This window comes from Leucopleurus acutus, assembly GCF_964270905.1.
Source record: "Leucopleurus acutus genome assembly, chromosome: 3".
Taxonomy (NCBI): Eukaryota; Metazoa; Chordata; class Mammalia; order Artiodactyla; family Delphinidae; genus Leucopleurus; species Leucopleurus acutus.
Window position 1 is genome coordinate 5715781 of NC_139145.1, and position 17178 is coordinate 5732958.

Here is a 17178-nt window from a genome sequence, read left to right on the forward strand (position 1 = left end):
TAGCTCTCCTGTCTTGCCCTTAGGTGCTTGGTGGGGAGGAGGGTCTCTGTCTCCCCACCCCCTATTCTAATAGTGGGTTAGATAATCCGCTCTGCGATCTGTCCCTGGTTCTCCGGATTCAGCTGGGCTCAGCAGTCACTAGCTGAGCTGCCACCTTGCAGAATCCACTGTGCTGGGTGCTAGGGTTTCCTAGCACCTAGCTGGGTGCCTGGTCTCGCCTGCCGTTACCCCCCCAGTCCCCGCACAGTCTGGGCTGGAGCAGCCCTCAGTCAGTATTGGAGAGTGGATGAAAAGACACAGGCAGTGCCCTTGCTAAGGTCACCCCTGGGTGACCCACACAGGCCCAGAGGTGACCTCCGTGTCACGTGCCTGGTGCCATGGAGGGCAGAGAGGAAGGGCATGTAGCCCAGCCGGGGGTTCCCGGAGGCCAGGGCAGTGCTGACCGCACCTCCCTTATCTCCAGGGGATTTGGGTGGTGGGAGAATGCACAAAGTTCCCCTGCCATGAAAGCAGAGCCCCTGGAGTGGGAGGAGCCAGCCCTTGGTAATGGCCGGAGGTGGAGGGAGTCTTTTATGGAGAGCTGGAGGGCAGGGGGGAGTCTGTTTACCGAGGAATGGCCGGCGGAGTTATGCAGGGGCTGTTCTTGCCACTTGATTGGCACCTCAGCGTCTGCATTCGACAGAAGCTCTGTCTTGGTGGAAACCAAACGCTGGGCTGTCACGTTTAGTTTGGAGAAGCGTTTACACCTCAGGAAATTCGAGTTGGAAGGTGATTCTCGAGGGTCCGCTGAGCAGTGGCCTCGGGACACACCTCCTCGACCCCATAGCCTGTCCGCCTCCATCGTGTTCGTGGACGCAGACCCAGGAAAGCGCTAACTCTGCTGTGTGTGGCAGCTGACTCCGAGGACCACAAAGACCTGACCCAGGCCCTGAACCTCATCAAAGGCATCATCTCGCAAGTGGACGCCAGGGTCAGCGAGTGTGAGAAAGGCCAGCGCCTCAGGGAGATCGCGGGGAAGATGGACCTCAAGTCCTCCAGCAAGCTCAAGAACGGGCTGACCTTCCGCAAGGAGGACATGCTGCAGCGGCAGCTCCACCTGGAGGGCACGCTGTGCTGGAAGACCACGTCCGGGCGCCTAAAAGGTAAAGTCCCGCTCCGGTCACCTCTGCTGGATGCCATCCTGGGTTGGTGGATGCCATCTTGGATCAGTGGCACCTCCTTGGATGAGTGAGCACCATTTTGGATTGATGGGCACCAGCTGGCACAGAGCCACTGCAGCCTGGCTGCTTCGCGGCTTAAGGGAGGTTACCTGCTGAGTCAGGTCGAGCACAGAAGTAGAGCAGGAACGAGGTGAAGGTGGTCCTGCCAGCACGCTCTGTGTCCGGTGGTTGAGATGATGTGGTGCACACAGGGAAGGCTACCGGGTGAAGAGGGCACACTGAGTCCTTGCCTCCTGAACAGAAAGCCGGGGTATCAGGGCACCCCAGATTTAGCAGAGGCCCCAGGGTTCTAAACAACAGTCACAGGCCCCAGGCGGGGTAGAGGATGCCACCTGGGCCACGGACCTCTGTGGCCCCCAGCGTCCCACCCGCTGTTCGGGGTGAGCTCCACGCCCTACGTTCAAGATCCGTGGTGTGGTTCCAGACCAGAGAGCGCCCGGGGCTCATCCCTGAGCTTCCTGTCCGTTTCACGAGCCTCTAGAAACATCCTAACCTGTCCACTGGCATCAGCCTCTTTAAAGATCTCTGGGGGCGTCGCAGTAGCCACCCGACAGGATGTGCTTGTTCTTAATTTGAGCAGGCGAACAGCCAAAAGACACAGCCTGCAGTTGAGCACCCCTGCGCGCCAGGCGCCGAGGCGGGTGGCAGAGGCCCCTGCCCGCGTGGGGCTCCAGCCGGTGGGCAGAGGAGAGGAGCAAACACAAAACAGCGGAAAGCACAGTAAGTGCTTTAGAGGAACCCAGCGGACTGCAGCGAGAGAGAGTCCCATGAGGAGAGGGTGTCTCACGGGAATGGGGTGTCTGAACAAGCTCCCCGAGGAGGAGGTATTTTCGTTTCCCGCAGCGCGAGCGCTCCTGTTGGAAACACAGCTTGGGATTTGCACCCACATGCACCAGCTCTGCCGGGCGGGTCACCGCACCATGTCCCTACAGGGACAGGACTCCGAGCCTGCCGCCACCAGGAAGCTCGGGCATGCGGGCACGAGAGTTTTGCTACGGCAGGAAGCAGGACGCGAGCGTCCAGGGGCTCGGCGTTAAAAGCTGAAACCAGGAGGGTGATGGGGTGGGGTCAGGTTGAAGGGCGCCCGCGGGCTGTGGCGCCGGCCTGGGATTCCACGATTGCCCGGCGGGACCCTGTAAGATGTGTCCTTCTGCGTTCTCCCCTTAGATGTCCTTGCTGTCCTGTTGACGGACGTGCTTCTCCTGCTACAAGAAAAGGATCAAAAATACGTCTTTGCTTCCGTGGTACGTGTCCCATCCCTTCGCAGAAAGGGCTGCTCGAAAGCTGTCTGCACGGGCCGGGGATGGGGGGACTGAATGGGCTCCTGTCCAGTGGCCTGAGGCGGCTTCAGGGTCATGCCAACATCTTGCCCAGTTCCGCCCGGGCTCTGTGCTTCCGTGGCCCTTCCCCTCACAGGCGCCCAGGCTCTCACAGGCCCGGGCAACCTCGCCGGGAGAGCCTGTCCCTCCTTCCCGGGGAGCTAGCGCATCGCTGAGGATGCGCACTCAGGCAGCCACTGCCCTGGGAGCTATGACCACGTCGGCCCCACGGCATGCTGGTCCCAGCATAGCCGCATCACGGGAGCCAAGCTGGCCGGGAGCTCCGTGTGGACGGAGGGCTCGGAGTCAAGCTGGGATCCCACCCATCCCACCTGGCCCACGTCCACTGGGGACACCGCCTCCGCCTCTGCTCACCTGGGTGACCCATGGGTGCCTGCCGCGGGGAGGCTCAGCGAACCCTTTCGCCTCTGGGTTCACCTGGAGAGGAAGGTGGCCTTTGTCACTCAACTCCAGAGTCCCACCCCTTTCCCAGGGACTTAAACTAGCTTCTCAAGAAGTTTCCAGAAATAGGTCACACTGTCTTGCCAAACGGTGGTCTCGCCCTGACGCCAGCCCACCTCGTGTGCTGTGTGTTCACTCACGAGGGTGATGCGACATCTATGATCTGCTGTGCTGTCTGCTACCCATGGCCTCCCCTGCTCGCCCTCTGTGTGTGTGTGTGTGTGTGTGTGTGTGTGTGTGTGTGTGTGTGTGTGTGTGTGTGTGTGTGTGTGTGTGTGTGTGTGTGTGTGTGTGTGTGTGTGTCTGTGTCCTGATTGCCTCTCCTCAGAAAGACACCAGTCCTGTTGGGTCAGGGCCCACCCTCATGACCTCGCTTTAACTTAATCACCTCTTTAAAGACCCTGTCTCCAAATACCGTCACATTCTGAGGTTAGGACCTCGGCATCTGGATTTAGTGGGGAATGGGGGGAAATGCAGTATAGCCCATAACAGCCAGTTAAAGTTGCGCATTTTACTGGTCGGTCAGAGCGTTATCTCTTGTCGGACACACCACAGATTGGGAATACTGGCTGGCTCTGGGTGTTTGGGGCACACGGTTGGGAGGAGGATTTATTTGTCATCCCAGACTGCCTGCTCTTTTATCTTCTGAGTTTTATACAGTGTACGTGCGTTAGCAATTATAAAACATTTTTTAAGCACGTTGAACAAGCACATGAAAAGGATGTGAGGATATCATCGCGATAGTGTCCGTTTCCCCCAGGTGGCAAAATCTTTCTGCTTTGAATTGTTGGAGGATAAGCAGGGTGCACGCCTCCCCCGTTCCCCCCCAAGTCCCCTTCCCCGCCGGCTCATGGCTCCACGGCTGTAGGCCAGGTACAGAGTGACCCTCCCCGCCCCGTCCCACCTGGGCAGGACTCCAAGCGCCCCATCATCTCGCTGCAAAAGCTCATCGTGAGGGAGGTGGCCAACGAGGAGAAAGCCATGTTTCTGATCAGTGCCTCCCTGCACGGGCCCGAGATGTACGAGATCTACACCAGCTCCAAGGAGGACAGGAACACCTGGATGGCTCACATCCGAAGGGCCGTGGAGAGGTGAGAGGGACCCGGGTGGGCCTTCCCTCCACTGACGGCTGTGCCTCTGGCTTTGGTGGCTGGCTAATCAGCAGAGACCTTGGAGCGCCTGCGAGGGTGCCGGGGGTCGCAGGCGGAAGACCCCTTCGCTTTTGCCCTCCCTGTCATTCCACCTCGGTGCTCTGTCCATCCCCTCATCTAAGGGCAGACAGAAGACGCCATTCAGCCCCTTCTGACAACAGCTAAAAGGGCCCAGATGTCTGTGGCTGGAGGATGCGGGGCCCGCAGCTCTGTATTGGTGGGCTGTCCACCTGACACGGGGGGCTGTCCTTCCTCCTCGGGCCAGGGGACCCCTCAGGACCCCAGCCCTGTGGCTTTGAGTGATGCCTGGCTCCTGCCACCGACAGACAGTGGTCCGGCCCCCACCCCAAGCCTGCTGCTCCCTCCCTTTATGCCCAGAAGCTTCTCAAAGCTTTAGTCTTCTTCGAGCCCCCTCAGTCCTCAACTTGGACTCTGCTGGCCTTGCAGCGTCCCATAGCTGAGAGGTCCCCAGGGAAGGAACTGCTCTGTCTCCTCCACCCCCCCACACCCTGCAAGACATTTGAAACCTGTGGCCGGTTACGTCCTAACACTTTGAGACTGGATGCTTGCCGACAGCTGTGTTTCTGTCCTGCACGGTTGACCGTTAACAAACTAAATCTCTCAGCACATCAGAGATGCTCTTTGCAGCCGGGCCTGCAGGCAGACCTCAGTGCTGTTTCAGAGGCAGCCAGTCCACGGAGCATGCTCGCCCATCTGTCCCCTCTCCCTGCAGCTGCCCGGACGAGGAGGAGGGCCCCTACAGCGAGGCCGAGGAGGAGAGGAAGGTGGTTGAGGCCCGCGCCGTGAGGCTGAGGGACTTCCAAGGTAAGGGCGGGGTGGGGAGGATGGGGTCAGTGTGACCTCGTCTGGTGACTTGGCCCCGAGAGCCCTCCTGGGCCCGGCTGTGGCCTTTCTGTTCTATCCCATCAGAACTGGCCATGGAGCGGACCGCCGCCCAAGTGACCAGGAGTTTGGCTGTGGGCTATCCCATGTCCTGCGGTTCTCTGGGCCGTTTGCCCTGGGGTGGCGCTCTTCCAGAGGGCGTGTGGGAAAGGGGAGTGGGGCGCTAGGGTTGCTCCCTCGGTCCTCGCTCAAGAAGGGCTCAATAATTCACATACCTTACCAGTCACCCATTTAAAGTATGCCATGCAGTGGATTTTAGTGTATACCAAAAGGATGTGCAACCATCACAGTCAATTTTAGGCTGTTTTCATCACCCCAGAAAGAAACGCCATCCCCATTAGCAGTCACTCCCGTTCTTCCCCATCTCCAGCAGCTGGGAACTTCTGTCCTGCTGTCTATCTGTCTATGAACTTACTTACTCCAGACACCTCGTATAAATGGGGATAGTGGTCGCTTTGTGACTGGCTTAGTTTACGAAGTGTGATGTTTTCAAGGTTCATCCCTGTGGCAGAATCTCTTTCCTTTTTAAGGCTGAATAATATTCCATTGTATGGATGGACCACATCGTGCTTATTCTGCTCCCCGGTTTTAACAGAGTCCTGTGAGATTTCAGCGAGGTCATTGCCAAGAATCCATCTCAGTACTTTGTGGTCTCAGGCAACTCCCCTCCTCTCTCTCACTCACTGTGATATTTATGTTTAACATAGGTAACATTTGAGCAGTAAACGCATAAAATTAGGCAGTATGTATTTTATTTCTTTTTGTGGGGAGAGGTGCAAGTTTGAAGGTATTAAGGAATAAAAATGCCCAAAAGAAATCAGAGAAATCCCACTGACCCCTGAAAGTATAATGTTAACATAGTATTCATTTCATCCTGTTCTAAATTTGTTTTTTAACATCTTCATTGGAGTATAATTGCTTTACAATGTTGTGTTAGTTTCTGCTGTACAACAAAGTGAATCAGCTCTATGTATACATATATCCCCATATCCCCTCCCTCTTGCATCTCCCTCCCACTCTCCCTATCCCACCCCTCTAGGTGGTCACAAAGCACCGAGCTAATCTCCCTGTGCTATGCACCTGCTTCCCACTAGCTATCCATTTTACATTTGGTAGTTTTATATATGTCAATGCCACTCTCTGACTTCGTCCCAGCGAAGTTATTACCCTTCCCCCTCCCCGTGTCCTCAAGTCCATTCTGTGCGTCTGCATCTTTATTCCTGTCCTGCCCCTAGGTTCTTCGTGACCTTTTTTTTTTTTAGATTCCATATATATGTGTTAGCATATGGTGTTTGTTTTTCTCTTTCTGACTTACTTCACTCTGTACGACAGACTCTAGGTCCATCCACCTCACTACAGATAACTCAATTTCGTTTCTTTTTATGGCTGAGTAATACTCCATTGTATATATGTGCCAATCTTCTTTATCCATTCATCTGTCAATGGACACTTAGGTTGCTTCCGTGTCCTGGCTATTGTAAATAGAGCTGCAATGAACATTGTGGTACATGACTCTTTTTGAATTATGGTTTTCTCAGGGTATATGCCCAGTAGTGGGATTGCAGGGTCGTATGGTAGTTCTATTTTTAGCTTTTTAAGGAACCTCCATACTGTTCTCCATAGTGACTCTATCAATTTACATTCCCATCAACAGTGCAAGAGGGTTCCTTTTTCTCCACACCCTCTCCAGCATTTATTGTTTGTAGATTTTTTGATGATGGCCATTCTGACAGGTATGAGGTGATACCTCATTGTAGTTTCGATTTGCATTTCTTTAATGATTAGTGATGTTGAGCATCCTTTCATGTGTTTGTTGGCAGTCTGTATATCTTCTTTGGAGAAATGTCTATTTAGGTCTTCTGCCCATTTTTGGATTGGGTTGTTTGGTTTTTTTTGATATTGAGCTGCACAACCTGCTTGTATATTTTGGAGATTAATTCTTTGTCATTTGCTTCGTTTGCAAATATTTTCTCCCATTCTGAGGGTTGTCTTTTGGTCTTGTTTATGGTTTCCTTTGCTGCGCAAAAGCTTTGAAGTTTCATTAGGTCCCATTTGTTTATTTTCGTTTTTGTTTCCATTACTCTAGGAGGTGGGTCAAAAAGGATCTTGCTATGATTTATGTCATAGAGTGTTCTGCTTATGTTTTCCTCTAAGAGTTTTATAGTGTCTGGCCTTACATTTAGGTCTGTAATCCATTTTGTGTTTATTGTTGTGTATGGTGTTAGGAGGTGTTCTAATTTCATTCTTTTACATGTAGCTGTCCAGTTTTCCCAGCACCACTTATTGAAGAGGCTGTCTTTTCTCCACTGTATATTCTTGCCTCCTTTATCAAAGATAAGGTGACCATTTGTGTGTGGGTTTATCTCTGGGCTTTCTATCCTGTTCCATTGATCTATAGTTCTGTTTTTGTGCCAGTACCATACTGTCTTGATTACTGTAGCTTTGTAGTATAGTCTGAAGTCAGGGAGCCTGATTCCTCTAGCTCCATTTTTCTTTCTCAAGATTACTTTGGCTATTCGGGGTCTTTTGTGTTTCCATACAAATTGTGAAATTTTTTGTTCTAGTTCTGTGAAAAATGCCATTGGTAGTTTTATAGGGATTTCATTGAATCTGTAGATTGCTTTGGGTAATATGGTCATTTTCACAATGTTGATTCTTCCAGTCCAAGAATATGGTGTGTCTCTCCATCTGTTTGTATCATCTTTAATTTCTTTCATCAGTATCGTATAGTTTACTGCATACAGGCCTTTTGTCTCCTTAGGTAGGTTTATTCCTAGGTATTTTATTCTGTTTGCTGCAATGGTAAATGGGAGTATTTCCTTAATTTCTCTTTCGGATTTTTCATCATTAGTGTATAGGAATGCAAGAGATTTCTGTGCATTAATTTTGTATCCTGCTACATTACCAAATTCATTGATTAGCTCTAGTAGTTTTCTAGTAGCATCTTTAGGACTCTCTATGTATAGTATCATGTCAGCGGCAAACAGTGACAGTTTTACTTCTTCTTTTCAATTTGGATTCTTTTTATTTCTTTTTCTTTGATTGCTGTGGCCCAAACTTCCAAAACTACATTGAATAATCATCATGAAAGTGGGCAACCTTGTCTTGTTCCTGATCTTAGAGGAAATGGTTTCAGTTTTTCACCATTGAGAATGATGTTGGCTGTGGGTTTGGCATATATGGCCTTTATTATGTTGAGGTAGGTTCCCTCTGTGCCTACTTTATGGAGAGTGTTTATCATAAATGGGTACTGAATTTTGTCGAAAGCTTTTTCTGCATCCATTGAGATGATCATATGCTTTTTATCCTTCAGTTTGTTAATATGGTGTATCACAATGATTGTTTTGCATATATTGAAGAATCGTTGCATTCCTGGGATAAATCCCACTTGATCATGACTTAATGTGCTGTTGGATTCTGTTTGCTAGTATTTTGTTGAGGATTTTTGCATCTATGTTCATCAGTGATATTGGCCTGTAGTTTTCTTTTTTTGTGACATCTCTGTCTGGTTTTGGTATCAGGGTGATGGTGGCCTCGTAGAATGAGATTGGGAGTGTTCCTCCCTCTGCTATATTTTTGAAGAGTTTGAGAAGGACAGGCGTTAGCTCTTCTCTATATGTTTGATAGATTCTGCCTGTGAAGCCATCTGGTCCTGGGCTTTTGTTTGTTGGAAGACTTTTAATCACAGTTTCAATTTCAGTGTTTGTGATTAGTCTGTTTATATTTTCTATTTCTTCCTGGTTCAGTCTGGAAGGTTGTGCTTTTCTAAGAATTTGTCCGTTTCTTCCAGGTTGTGCATTTTATTTGCATATAGTTGCTTGTAGTAATCTCTCATGATCCTTTGTATTTCTGCAGTGTCAGTTGTTACATGTCCTTTTTCATTTCTAATTCTATTGATTTGAGTCTTCTCTTTTTTCTTGATGAATCTGGCTAATGGTTTGTCAATTTTGTTTATCTTCTCAATGAACCAGGTTTTAGTTTTATTGATCTTTGCTATTGTTTCCTTAATTTCTTTTTCATTTATTTCCTATATGATCTTTGTGATTTCTTTCCTTCTGCTAACTTTGGGGATTTTTTGTTCTTCTTTGTCTAATTGCTTTAGGTGTAAGGTTAGGTTGTTTATTTGAGATTTTTCTTGTTTCTTGACATAGGATTGTATTGCTATAAACTTCCCTCTTAGAACTGCTTTTGCTGTGTCCTATAGGTTTTGGGTCGTCATGTTTTCATTGTCATTTATTTCTAGGTATTTTTTGATTTCCTCTTTGATTTCTTCAGTGATCTCTTGGTTATTATTTTTTTTTCTCTTGGTTATTTAGTAGTGTATTGTTTAGCCTCCATGTGTTTGTATTTTTTTAGAGTTTTTTTCCTGTAATTGATATCTAGTCTCATAGCATTGTGGTTGGAAAAGATACCTAATAAAATTTCAATTTTCTTAAATTTACCAAGGCTTGATTTGTGACCCAAGATATGATCTATCCTGGAGAATGTTCCATGAGCACATGAGAAGAATGTGTATTCTGTTGTTTTTGGATGGAATGTCCTATAAATATCAATTAAGTCTATCTTGTTTAATGTATCATTATTAAAACATCTTGTGTTTCCTTATTTATTTTCATTTTGGATGATCTGTCCATTGGTGAAAGTGGGGTGCTAAAGTCCTCTACTATGATTGTGTTACTGTCAGTTTCCCTTTTTATGGCTGTTAGCATTGTCCTTATGTATTGATGTGCTCCTATGTTGGGTGCATAAATATTTATAATTGTTATATCTTCTTCTTGGATTGATCCCTTGATCATTATGTAGTGTCCTTCTTTGTCTCTTGTAATAGTCCTTATTTTAAAGTCTATTTTGTCTGACATGAGAATTGCTACTCCAGCTTTCTTTTGGTTTCCATTTGCGTGGAATATCTTTTTCCATCCCCTCACTTTCAGTCTGTATGTGTCCCTAGGTCTGAAGTGGGTCTCTTCTGGACAGCATATATACAGGTCATGTTTTTGTATCCATTCAGCCAGTCTGTGTCTTTTGGTTGGCACATTTAATCCATTTACATTTAAGGTGATTATCGATATGTATGTTCCTATTACCATTTTCTTAATTGTTTTGGGTTTGTTTTTGTAGGTCTTTTCCTTCTCTTATGTTTCCTGCCTAGAGAAGTTCCTTTAGCATTTGTTGTAAAGCTGGTTTGGTGGTGCTGAACTCTCTTAACTTTTGCTTGTCTATAAAGGTTTTAATTTCTCCGTCGAACCTGAATGAGATCCTTGTTGGGTAGAGTAATCTTGGTTGCAGGTTTTTCCCTTTCATCACTTTAAATATGTCCTGCCACTCCCTTCTGGCTTGCAGAGTTTCTGCTGAAAGATCAGCTGTTAACCTTATGGGGATTCCCTTGTATGTTGTTGCTTTTCCCTTGCTGCTTTTAATATTTTTTCTTTGTGTTTAATTTTTGATAGTTTGATTAATATGTGTCTTGGCATGTTTCTCCTTAGATTTATCCTGTATGGGACTCTCTGTGCTTCCTGGACTTGATTGACTATTTCCTTTCCCATGTTAGGGAAGTTTTCAACTATAATCTCTTCAAATATTTTCTCAGTCCCTTTTTTTTCTCTTCTTCTTCTGGGACCCCTATAATTCGAATGTTGTTGTGTTTAATGTTGTCCCAGAGGTCTCTGAGACTGTCCTCAATTCTTTTCATTCTTTTTTGTTTATTCTGCTGTGTGGTAGTTATTTCCACTATTTTATCTTCCAGGTCACTTATCCGTTCTTCTGCCTCAGTTATTCTGCTATTGAACCCTTCTACAGTATTTTTAATTTCATTTATTGTGTTGTTCATCATTGTTTGTTTGCTCTTTGGTTCTTCTAGGTTCTTGTTAAACGTTTCTTGTATTTTTTCCATTCTGTTTCCACGATTTTGGATCATCTTTACTATCGTTACTCTGAATTCTTTTTCAGGTAGACTGCCTATTTCCTCTTCATTTGTTTGGTCTGGTGTGTTTTTACCTTGCTCCTTCATCTGCTGTGTGTTTCTCTGTCTTCTCATTTTGTTTAACTTACTGTGTTTGGGGTCTCCTTTTCCCAGGCTGCAGGTTCGTAGTTCCCGTTGTTTTTGGTGTCTGCCCCCAGTGGGTGAGGTTGGTTCACTGGCTTGTGTAGGCTTCCTGGTGGAGGGGACTGGTGCCTACCTGTGTTCTGGTGGGTGGACCTGGATCTTGTCTTTCTGGTGGGCAGGGCCGCATCTGGTGGTGTGTGTTGGGGTGTCTGTGAACTTATTATGATTTTAGGCAGCCTCTCTGCTAATGGGTGGGGTTGTGTTCCTGTCTTGCTAGTTGTTTGGCATGGGGCGCCCAGCGCTAGAGCTTGCTGGCCATCGGGTGGAGCTGGGTCTTAGCCTTGAGACGGAAATCTCTGGGAGAGCTCTTGCCAATTGATATTACGTGGAGCCAGGAGGTCTCTGGTGGTCCAATGTCCTGAACTCGGCTCTCCCACCTCGGAGGCTCAGGCCTGACACCAGGCTGGAGCACCAAGACCCTGTCAGCCACACGGCAAATAGTGGTAGAAGACCAACATCTAGAAAGTAGGGGCCCATCCACTCAGCCTCAGGGCTGTTCCAATGTTGTCAGGGCTCCGCCGGTCCCTCGGCACTGGTTCACCTCCTCCCCAGTGTGTCCCGTTCTAACTCTTATTTCTGTCAGAGGGTAATAAAATACATGCCCTGCACAGATGCATCTCCACGGATACCACAGAATCATACAGGAACGTCTCCTCATCGCCCACTCCTGACAAGAGTCTTAGTGAATTAGAAATAGATGTTTCCTTCACCAAGATCTCCTTTATTATCTTGGACCAAAAGCCAATCTCATCCTTTACACTGGACCATCAGGGACACTCGCATCAAAGTCAGGAGCGAGGCAGGGCCCCCCACCCCCCCACTCTCACCATTAGTATCTTCCTCCTGGACGTTCCAGCCAGGGTAGTAAGGGAAGAAGCAGAAGTAAGAGATCACGATTGGTAGGGAGGTGGCAGAATTATTTTTTGCAGGTGACATGATTATCTGCCTAGGAAATCCTGTAGAATCAACTGGAAAACTATTTGAAATGTAAGAGAGCTCAATAATTTAGCTGAACGGGATGTGTGTATTTATACTAGCAATCACCAGTGAGAAAGTCTAGTAAAATAAGTCGTAGTCATGGCAGCAAAAAAGAGGTATAGGGACTTCCCTGGTGGTCCAGTGGTTAAGACTCCATGCTTCCATTGCAGGGGGCCCGGGTTCAACCCCTGGTCAGGGAACTAAGATCCCGCATGCCACGTGGTGCGGCCAAAAAAAAAGTATAAAACCCAGAGACTTGTAAGAAGATTAGAAAACTAAGTCTCGTAAGGCTCTCAATTTGTCCCAAACTAATAAAAATCAGCCCGTTATGGTCCTCCCCCATCCCCCCACCGTGTTTGATTTTTATAATGGAGGGAAATAAGCTGGAGACAGGGCCACACCCTGGCCTGCTGGTCGGGAACGTTGGACGAAGGGAGAGGTCCAGCTCCGGACAGGGTGTGGATCAGCAGGGTTCCCAGAGGCCCGCCTGGCCCTGTGAGGCTTCCTTATACCAGCTCCTGGGGGAAACTACCCCAGAGGAGGCCGAACCCCACACCCATTGCCACTTTGCAGAGCGACTTAACATTAAAGACCAGCAGATCGCCCAGAGCCTCAGCGAGAAGCAGCACATCTACCTGGAGATGGCTGAGATGAGCGGCCTCGAGGACCTCGCCCCGGCTCGGCTCCTCTTCCGGGGAGGGGACCCCCCCGAGAACCTGCAGGGGGAGCTGATTCTCAAGTCGGCCATGAGTGAGAGTAAGTAGCCACCAGCCCTCACTGAGCGCCGGCCCGCCCTCCCTGTGCTGCCTGGTGGGCTCCTGGGAGACCCCAGGCTGGGCACACAGCCCCGTGGGGCCCACAGGCCACCCTGTCCGGGCACGATTCTGCCTGCCTCTATTCTGCTTAGAGCTGGAAGGTCCTTGGACCCAGCTGGGTGCAGACCCCTCTCTGCAGATTTACAGTACCATCTCCTATTCACTCAACAAACACTCCCGGTGCTGGACCCGGGGGTCTCAAATTGACTGAGACGGTTCCTCTTTTCTGATGAGTGGGTCACTGATGCTGTCCCCAGAAAAATACACACATACACATTTGGTGGGTTGTTTCAGGGGCTCCTGGCTGCACAGCCACGGGAGGGCACTGGCCGGTAAGCAGCCTGCTTCGAGGAGCTGACAGGGTCCTTGCGGAGCTCCTAGAAACTTCCACGCAGCTGCTGAGCCCCATGCTAGGCCAGGGCATGTGCTCCTGCTGGGCAGTCAGGCAGGAGGGCCAGCACTGTTCTTTCAACCTCAGGCGAGACAGACACAGCCCTGCCCTCCAGAATTTTCCATCAGAGTGAAAAGGCCAGAGGGGTCCCGCTTGGACTGTGCCCCTGCTCAGCCTTGCTCCCTCCGGCCATGCCTCCCATGTCTCCAGTCACCACTGTTCTTGGGCTCCCGAGACCCTCTCATGTCCTGTGCCTCAGCCTAGAATAGTCTCCCCACCTCCTCACCTGGCCAAAGCCCGTCTGTCCTCGAGTACCTTATGTGACCAGCCCTGCCCCCCAAGGCCACCTCCCGTGGCCCCTGACCTTCTGTATGACTGTCAGCACACAGACAGTGGCCACACCGAGTTCCCTCCTAGGCCCAGCGCTGCCCCAGGCTCAGGGCCCAGAGCACCCCAAGGTCCGGCCTCGTGTAGATACAGATTGGCACATCCTGGGTGCAGTACCTGTGTAGGGGGTGCACAGAGTCAGAGGGGGTGACCGACACCCTGCGAGGCCGTGGCCCGGGTCTCTGCACCCTGCTCTGATGCCCACGGCAGGGCCGCGGGTGACTTGGTTCCCCTCCATCTCCTTCCACAGTCGAGGACATCCAGAGCCTGATCTGCAGGCGGCTGGGCAGCACCAACGGCCAGGTGGATGACGGGGGTGGCTCCTCGTCCCCGGCTCGGAGGGTGGAGGCCTCCGGGGGCTACGACAGCGCCGGCAGCCCCGGCAAGAGTGAGTGGCGCCACCTCCTCTCGGGGCTGGGGCTTCTCGGGACCCCAGGAGGTCGGCGGGTGCGGGAGGATGTGCAGTTTCTTAAAACGTGCCCTTCACAAAGCATCCTTGGCAAAGCCCAGGCGTTTGCTGTTCAGCATCTCTGCTGCTGATTCCCCTCAACCTTCTGTAAACTCTCCGGGGTCAGGGTTCTGGAACTTTCCAGGGGTGGTGAGTCACATTCTGACAGCAGCACCCAGGCCAGTTCCTGCTGCTGGTCTCTGAGCCCCAGATGCCGCCCTTTCTGCCCAGGTCGGAAGGCAGCAGCCCGGCCATGATTCCTACCCAGGCTGGGGGCGGGGTGGGGAACAGGGCATGCAGACCCCTCGGGACCCGCGGCATCTCATGCGCCTGGCTTGGGGTTTCAGATGGCAGTTTTCAGAAGAACGTCTGCAGCAGCAACCCCAGCCTCCGAGACTGGCAGGGCGCCGCGGGCAGCCCGGACTCGAGGCCCGGCGACACCCCGGGGGCCTCCGAGGAAGCACCGCAGGCGGTACGCTGCCTCCTTGGGATGTTCCCGAGCTCCATACAGAGTCGGCCCCAGTGCTTTTAATTATTGTCAGTGAGGGGGAACAGCCTGTGCTTGGCTTGTCTGGTTTTTCCGTCTCAGGGCAAATAGTGAGCAGCGTCGTCCCGGTTGACGGTGACTAATAGTTAATGTGCAGATTGACATGTGGCCAGGTGACCCTCCTGGTTCCTCCTGCAGGCCCCGGCAAGGGCGGGGTGGGAGGCAGGGGAGGAGCGGCCTCAGGGCGGCAGCCTCAGCAACAGGTGAGAGCCACCGTGCGGGGACCACGAGCTTTCAGTCTGCACAGGTGTCCTGCCCCGCGCCCCCCCCCCCCCCCCCCGGCCAGGTGCCGAGGTCACTGGCTGTTCCCTCCTCTTTGACTCAGAAGGCCCACCCTTGCCAAGCGCTGGGGTCAGAGTTGGAGGCTGGCTGCCTCTGGCCACCTCTGAGGTCTGAGGCCTGGGCTCTTCTGACAACCACCCCCTGCCAGCCCACCCACCGCGGCCAGACTAAGAGCCTCCCACACGGCGGGCCCAGCCCGCCGCCCTCGCACCTCCCGGAGGCCACCCTGCGCCCACCCTGCGCCCTCAGTTTCCAGACACCAAGGCTGGCACACGTCAGACGAGCAGGCGGGGGCCTGTCCCATGCTAAGGGGATGCCTTAGCTATAATACGCGTGTCCCGCTCGAGTTGGATTGGCCCTTAGAAGCTCTCTGAGCTGTGATGCCGTGTTTCCACAGGCGGAGGCACCAGGTGCTGAGCCCAGCCCCCGGCTGCCCGCCCTCCTGGAGTCGGAGGTAAGCGAGGGCTTGTGCGTCCCCCCAGGGCCGGCACGCACGCCCGGCGGGGCTTCCTGCAGAGCGCCAACGTCCCTCTCCTTTTCTCAGCAGCTCGTCCGGCGGATCCAGACACTGTCCCAGCTGCTCCTCAGCCTCCAGGTACGTGGCTTTTGGGGAGCGTGGCAGGCTGCACGTGCCCTTCTCCGGCTTGAGGCTGTGGTCTGGGGGAAGGCCGGGCTCTTCCTGAAGCCGGCCGCTCACCGGCCCTCCCCTCCCCCAGGCGGTCATCGCCCAGCAGGACAGCTACGTGGAGACGCAGAGGGCGGCCCTCCAGGAGCGGGAGAAGCAGTTCCGGCTGCAGTCGACGCGCGGGAACCTGCTGCTGGAGCAGGAGCGGCAGCGCAACTTCGAGAAGCAGCGGGAGGAGCTGGCGGGCGTGCAGAAGCTGCAGGGCCAGCTGCGGCTGGAGCAGCAGCGCTGGGAGCGCGAGCGGGAGCGCGAGCGCCAGGAGCTGGGCCTGGCCTCGGCGCGGCTGCAGCAGCGCGAGAGCGAGGCGCTGCGGCTGCAGGAGCAGCTGAGCCAGGAGCGCGAAGAGCTGGAGCGCCAGCGCCAGGCCTACCAGCACGACCTGGAGCGGCTGCGCGAAGCCCAGCGCGCCGTGGAGCGGGAGCGCGAGCGGCTGGAACTGCTGCGCAGAGTGAAGAAGCAGAACACGGTGCCCGGGGCGGCCGGGGCGCTGCCGCCCGAGGTGCTTGCGGAGGTGAGCGCCGGGGGTGCGCCCTGGGCCCGCGCGGGCGCGGGCGTGTCTGTGAGTTGTGAGTGCATGAGCACATGCGTGGGTGTGTATGTATTTTGGGGGCAGGCGGTAAATGGCAGCTCCGTCGGACCAGCGTCAGTCTCTACCCAGACCTGACCCTCCCAGCTAAGAAGCTTCCGTTAAGCCACCCCTCACCCGGGAGTTGGGCGGGCAGGCAGGCCAGGTCCAACCATCTCCAAAAACCCCGCCCCACCCGGGAGCCGGCAGAGTGCGGGCGAGGCTGGCCCGCAGCGCCATGCAAATCTGCGGGGCGTGGCTCCTTGTCGGGACACGGAAGGGCTGCCCGAAGGAACCAGCATTGGTGTCTTCTGGCGCTCTTTCAGGCCCAGCCCCCCAGCCACACTCCCAGCTTCAACGGGGAAGGGCTGGAAGGATCCGCGGCCCTGACTAAAGCACCACGGCCCCGGGTGAGCTCGCTGCTGTCTGGTGCCGGGCCTGAGTACGCAGAGCGCCCCGAGGTGACCCGCAGGGAGAGCACCCCAGCTGAGGGTCGGCCAGCCAAGAGCGACGTGCCCATCCAGCTGCTCAGCGCCACTAACCAGATCCAGAGGCAGGCGGCCGTGCAGCAGCAGATCCCCACCAAGCTGGCCGCCTCCACCAAGGGCGGCAAGGACAAGGGCGGCAAGAGCCGGGGCTCCCACCGTTCGGAGAGCTCAGGTGAGTCGGGGCCTCCTGGCAGCCCCCTCCCCACCTTGCCCAGGGCCCGCCTGGCCCCTTGCCTTTGGAGGGGGCATCGGGAGGAAACCCCAAGGCACAACTGGTGAGGCAGCTGAGGCTGCCCCCTCCCCCCCAACACGTGGAGGTCTTTCATCTCAAAGAGCAAAAAAATGGAAACATCAAACCTCAGCTCTGTTCCCGCCTTGGCCCTCAAACTGGGATCAGGGACAAGGGACCATGCTGGTGATTCAGAAACGAGCCT

At 52.8% G+C, this 17178-nt stretch overlaps 1 protein-coding gene across 2 annotated transcripts in view; it reads left to right on the plus strand.

The window, feature by feature from the left end:
- The window catches only part of ARHGEF18 (Rho/Rac guanine nucleotide exchange factor 18), a gene marked incomplete at its 5' end in the record, with an annotated part of 93187 nt that overhangs the window by 73178 nt on the left and 2831 nt on the right, over nucleotides 1-17178 (plus strand). The window contains 11 exons of one of the 2 annotated variants that reach the window (XM_082836264.1): nucleotides 894-1142; nucleotides 2388-2464; nucleotides 3914-4092; nucleotides 4886-4977; nucleotides 12710-12892; nucleotides 13980-14117; nucleotides 14525-14649; nucleotides 15404-15460; nucleotides 15551-15601; nucleotides 15723-16202; nucleotides 16583-16916. In XM_082836264.1, coding sequence (XP_082692390.1) covers nucleotides 894-1142; nucleotides 2388-2464; nucleotides 3914-4092; nucleotides 4886-4977; nucleotides 12710-12892; nucleotides 13980-14117; nucleotides 14525-14649; nucleotides 15404-15460; nucleotides 15551-15601; nucleotides 15723-16202; nucleotides 16583-16916 — 1965 coding nt within the window. The remainder of the gene's footprint in view (nucleotides 1-893; nucleotides 1143-2387; nucleotides 2465-3913; nucleotides 4093-4885; nucleotides 4978-12709; nucleotides 12893-13979; nucleotides 14118-14524; nucleotides 14650-15403; nucleotides 15461-15550; nucleotides 15602-15722; nucleotides 16203-16582; nucleotides 16917-17178) is intronic. The other variant, XM_082836265.1, reaches the window with a different exon arrangement.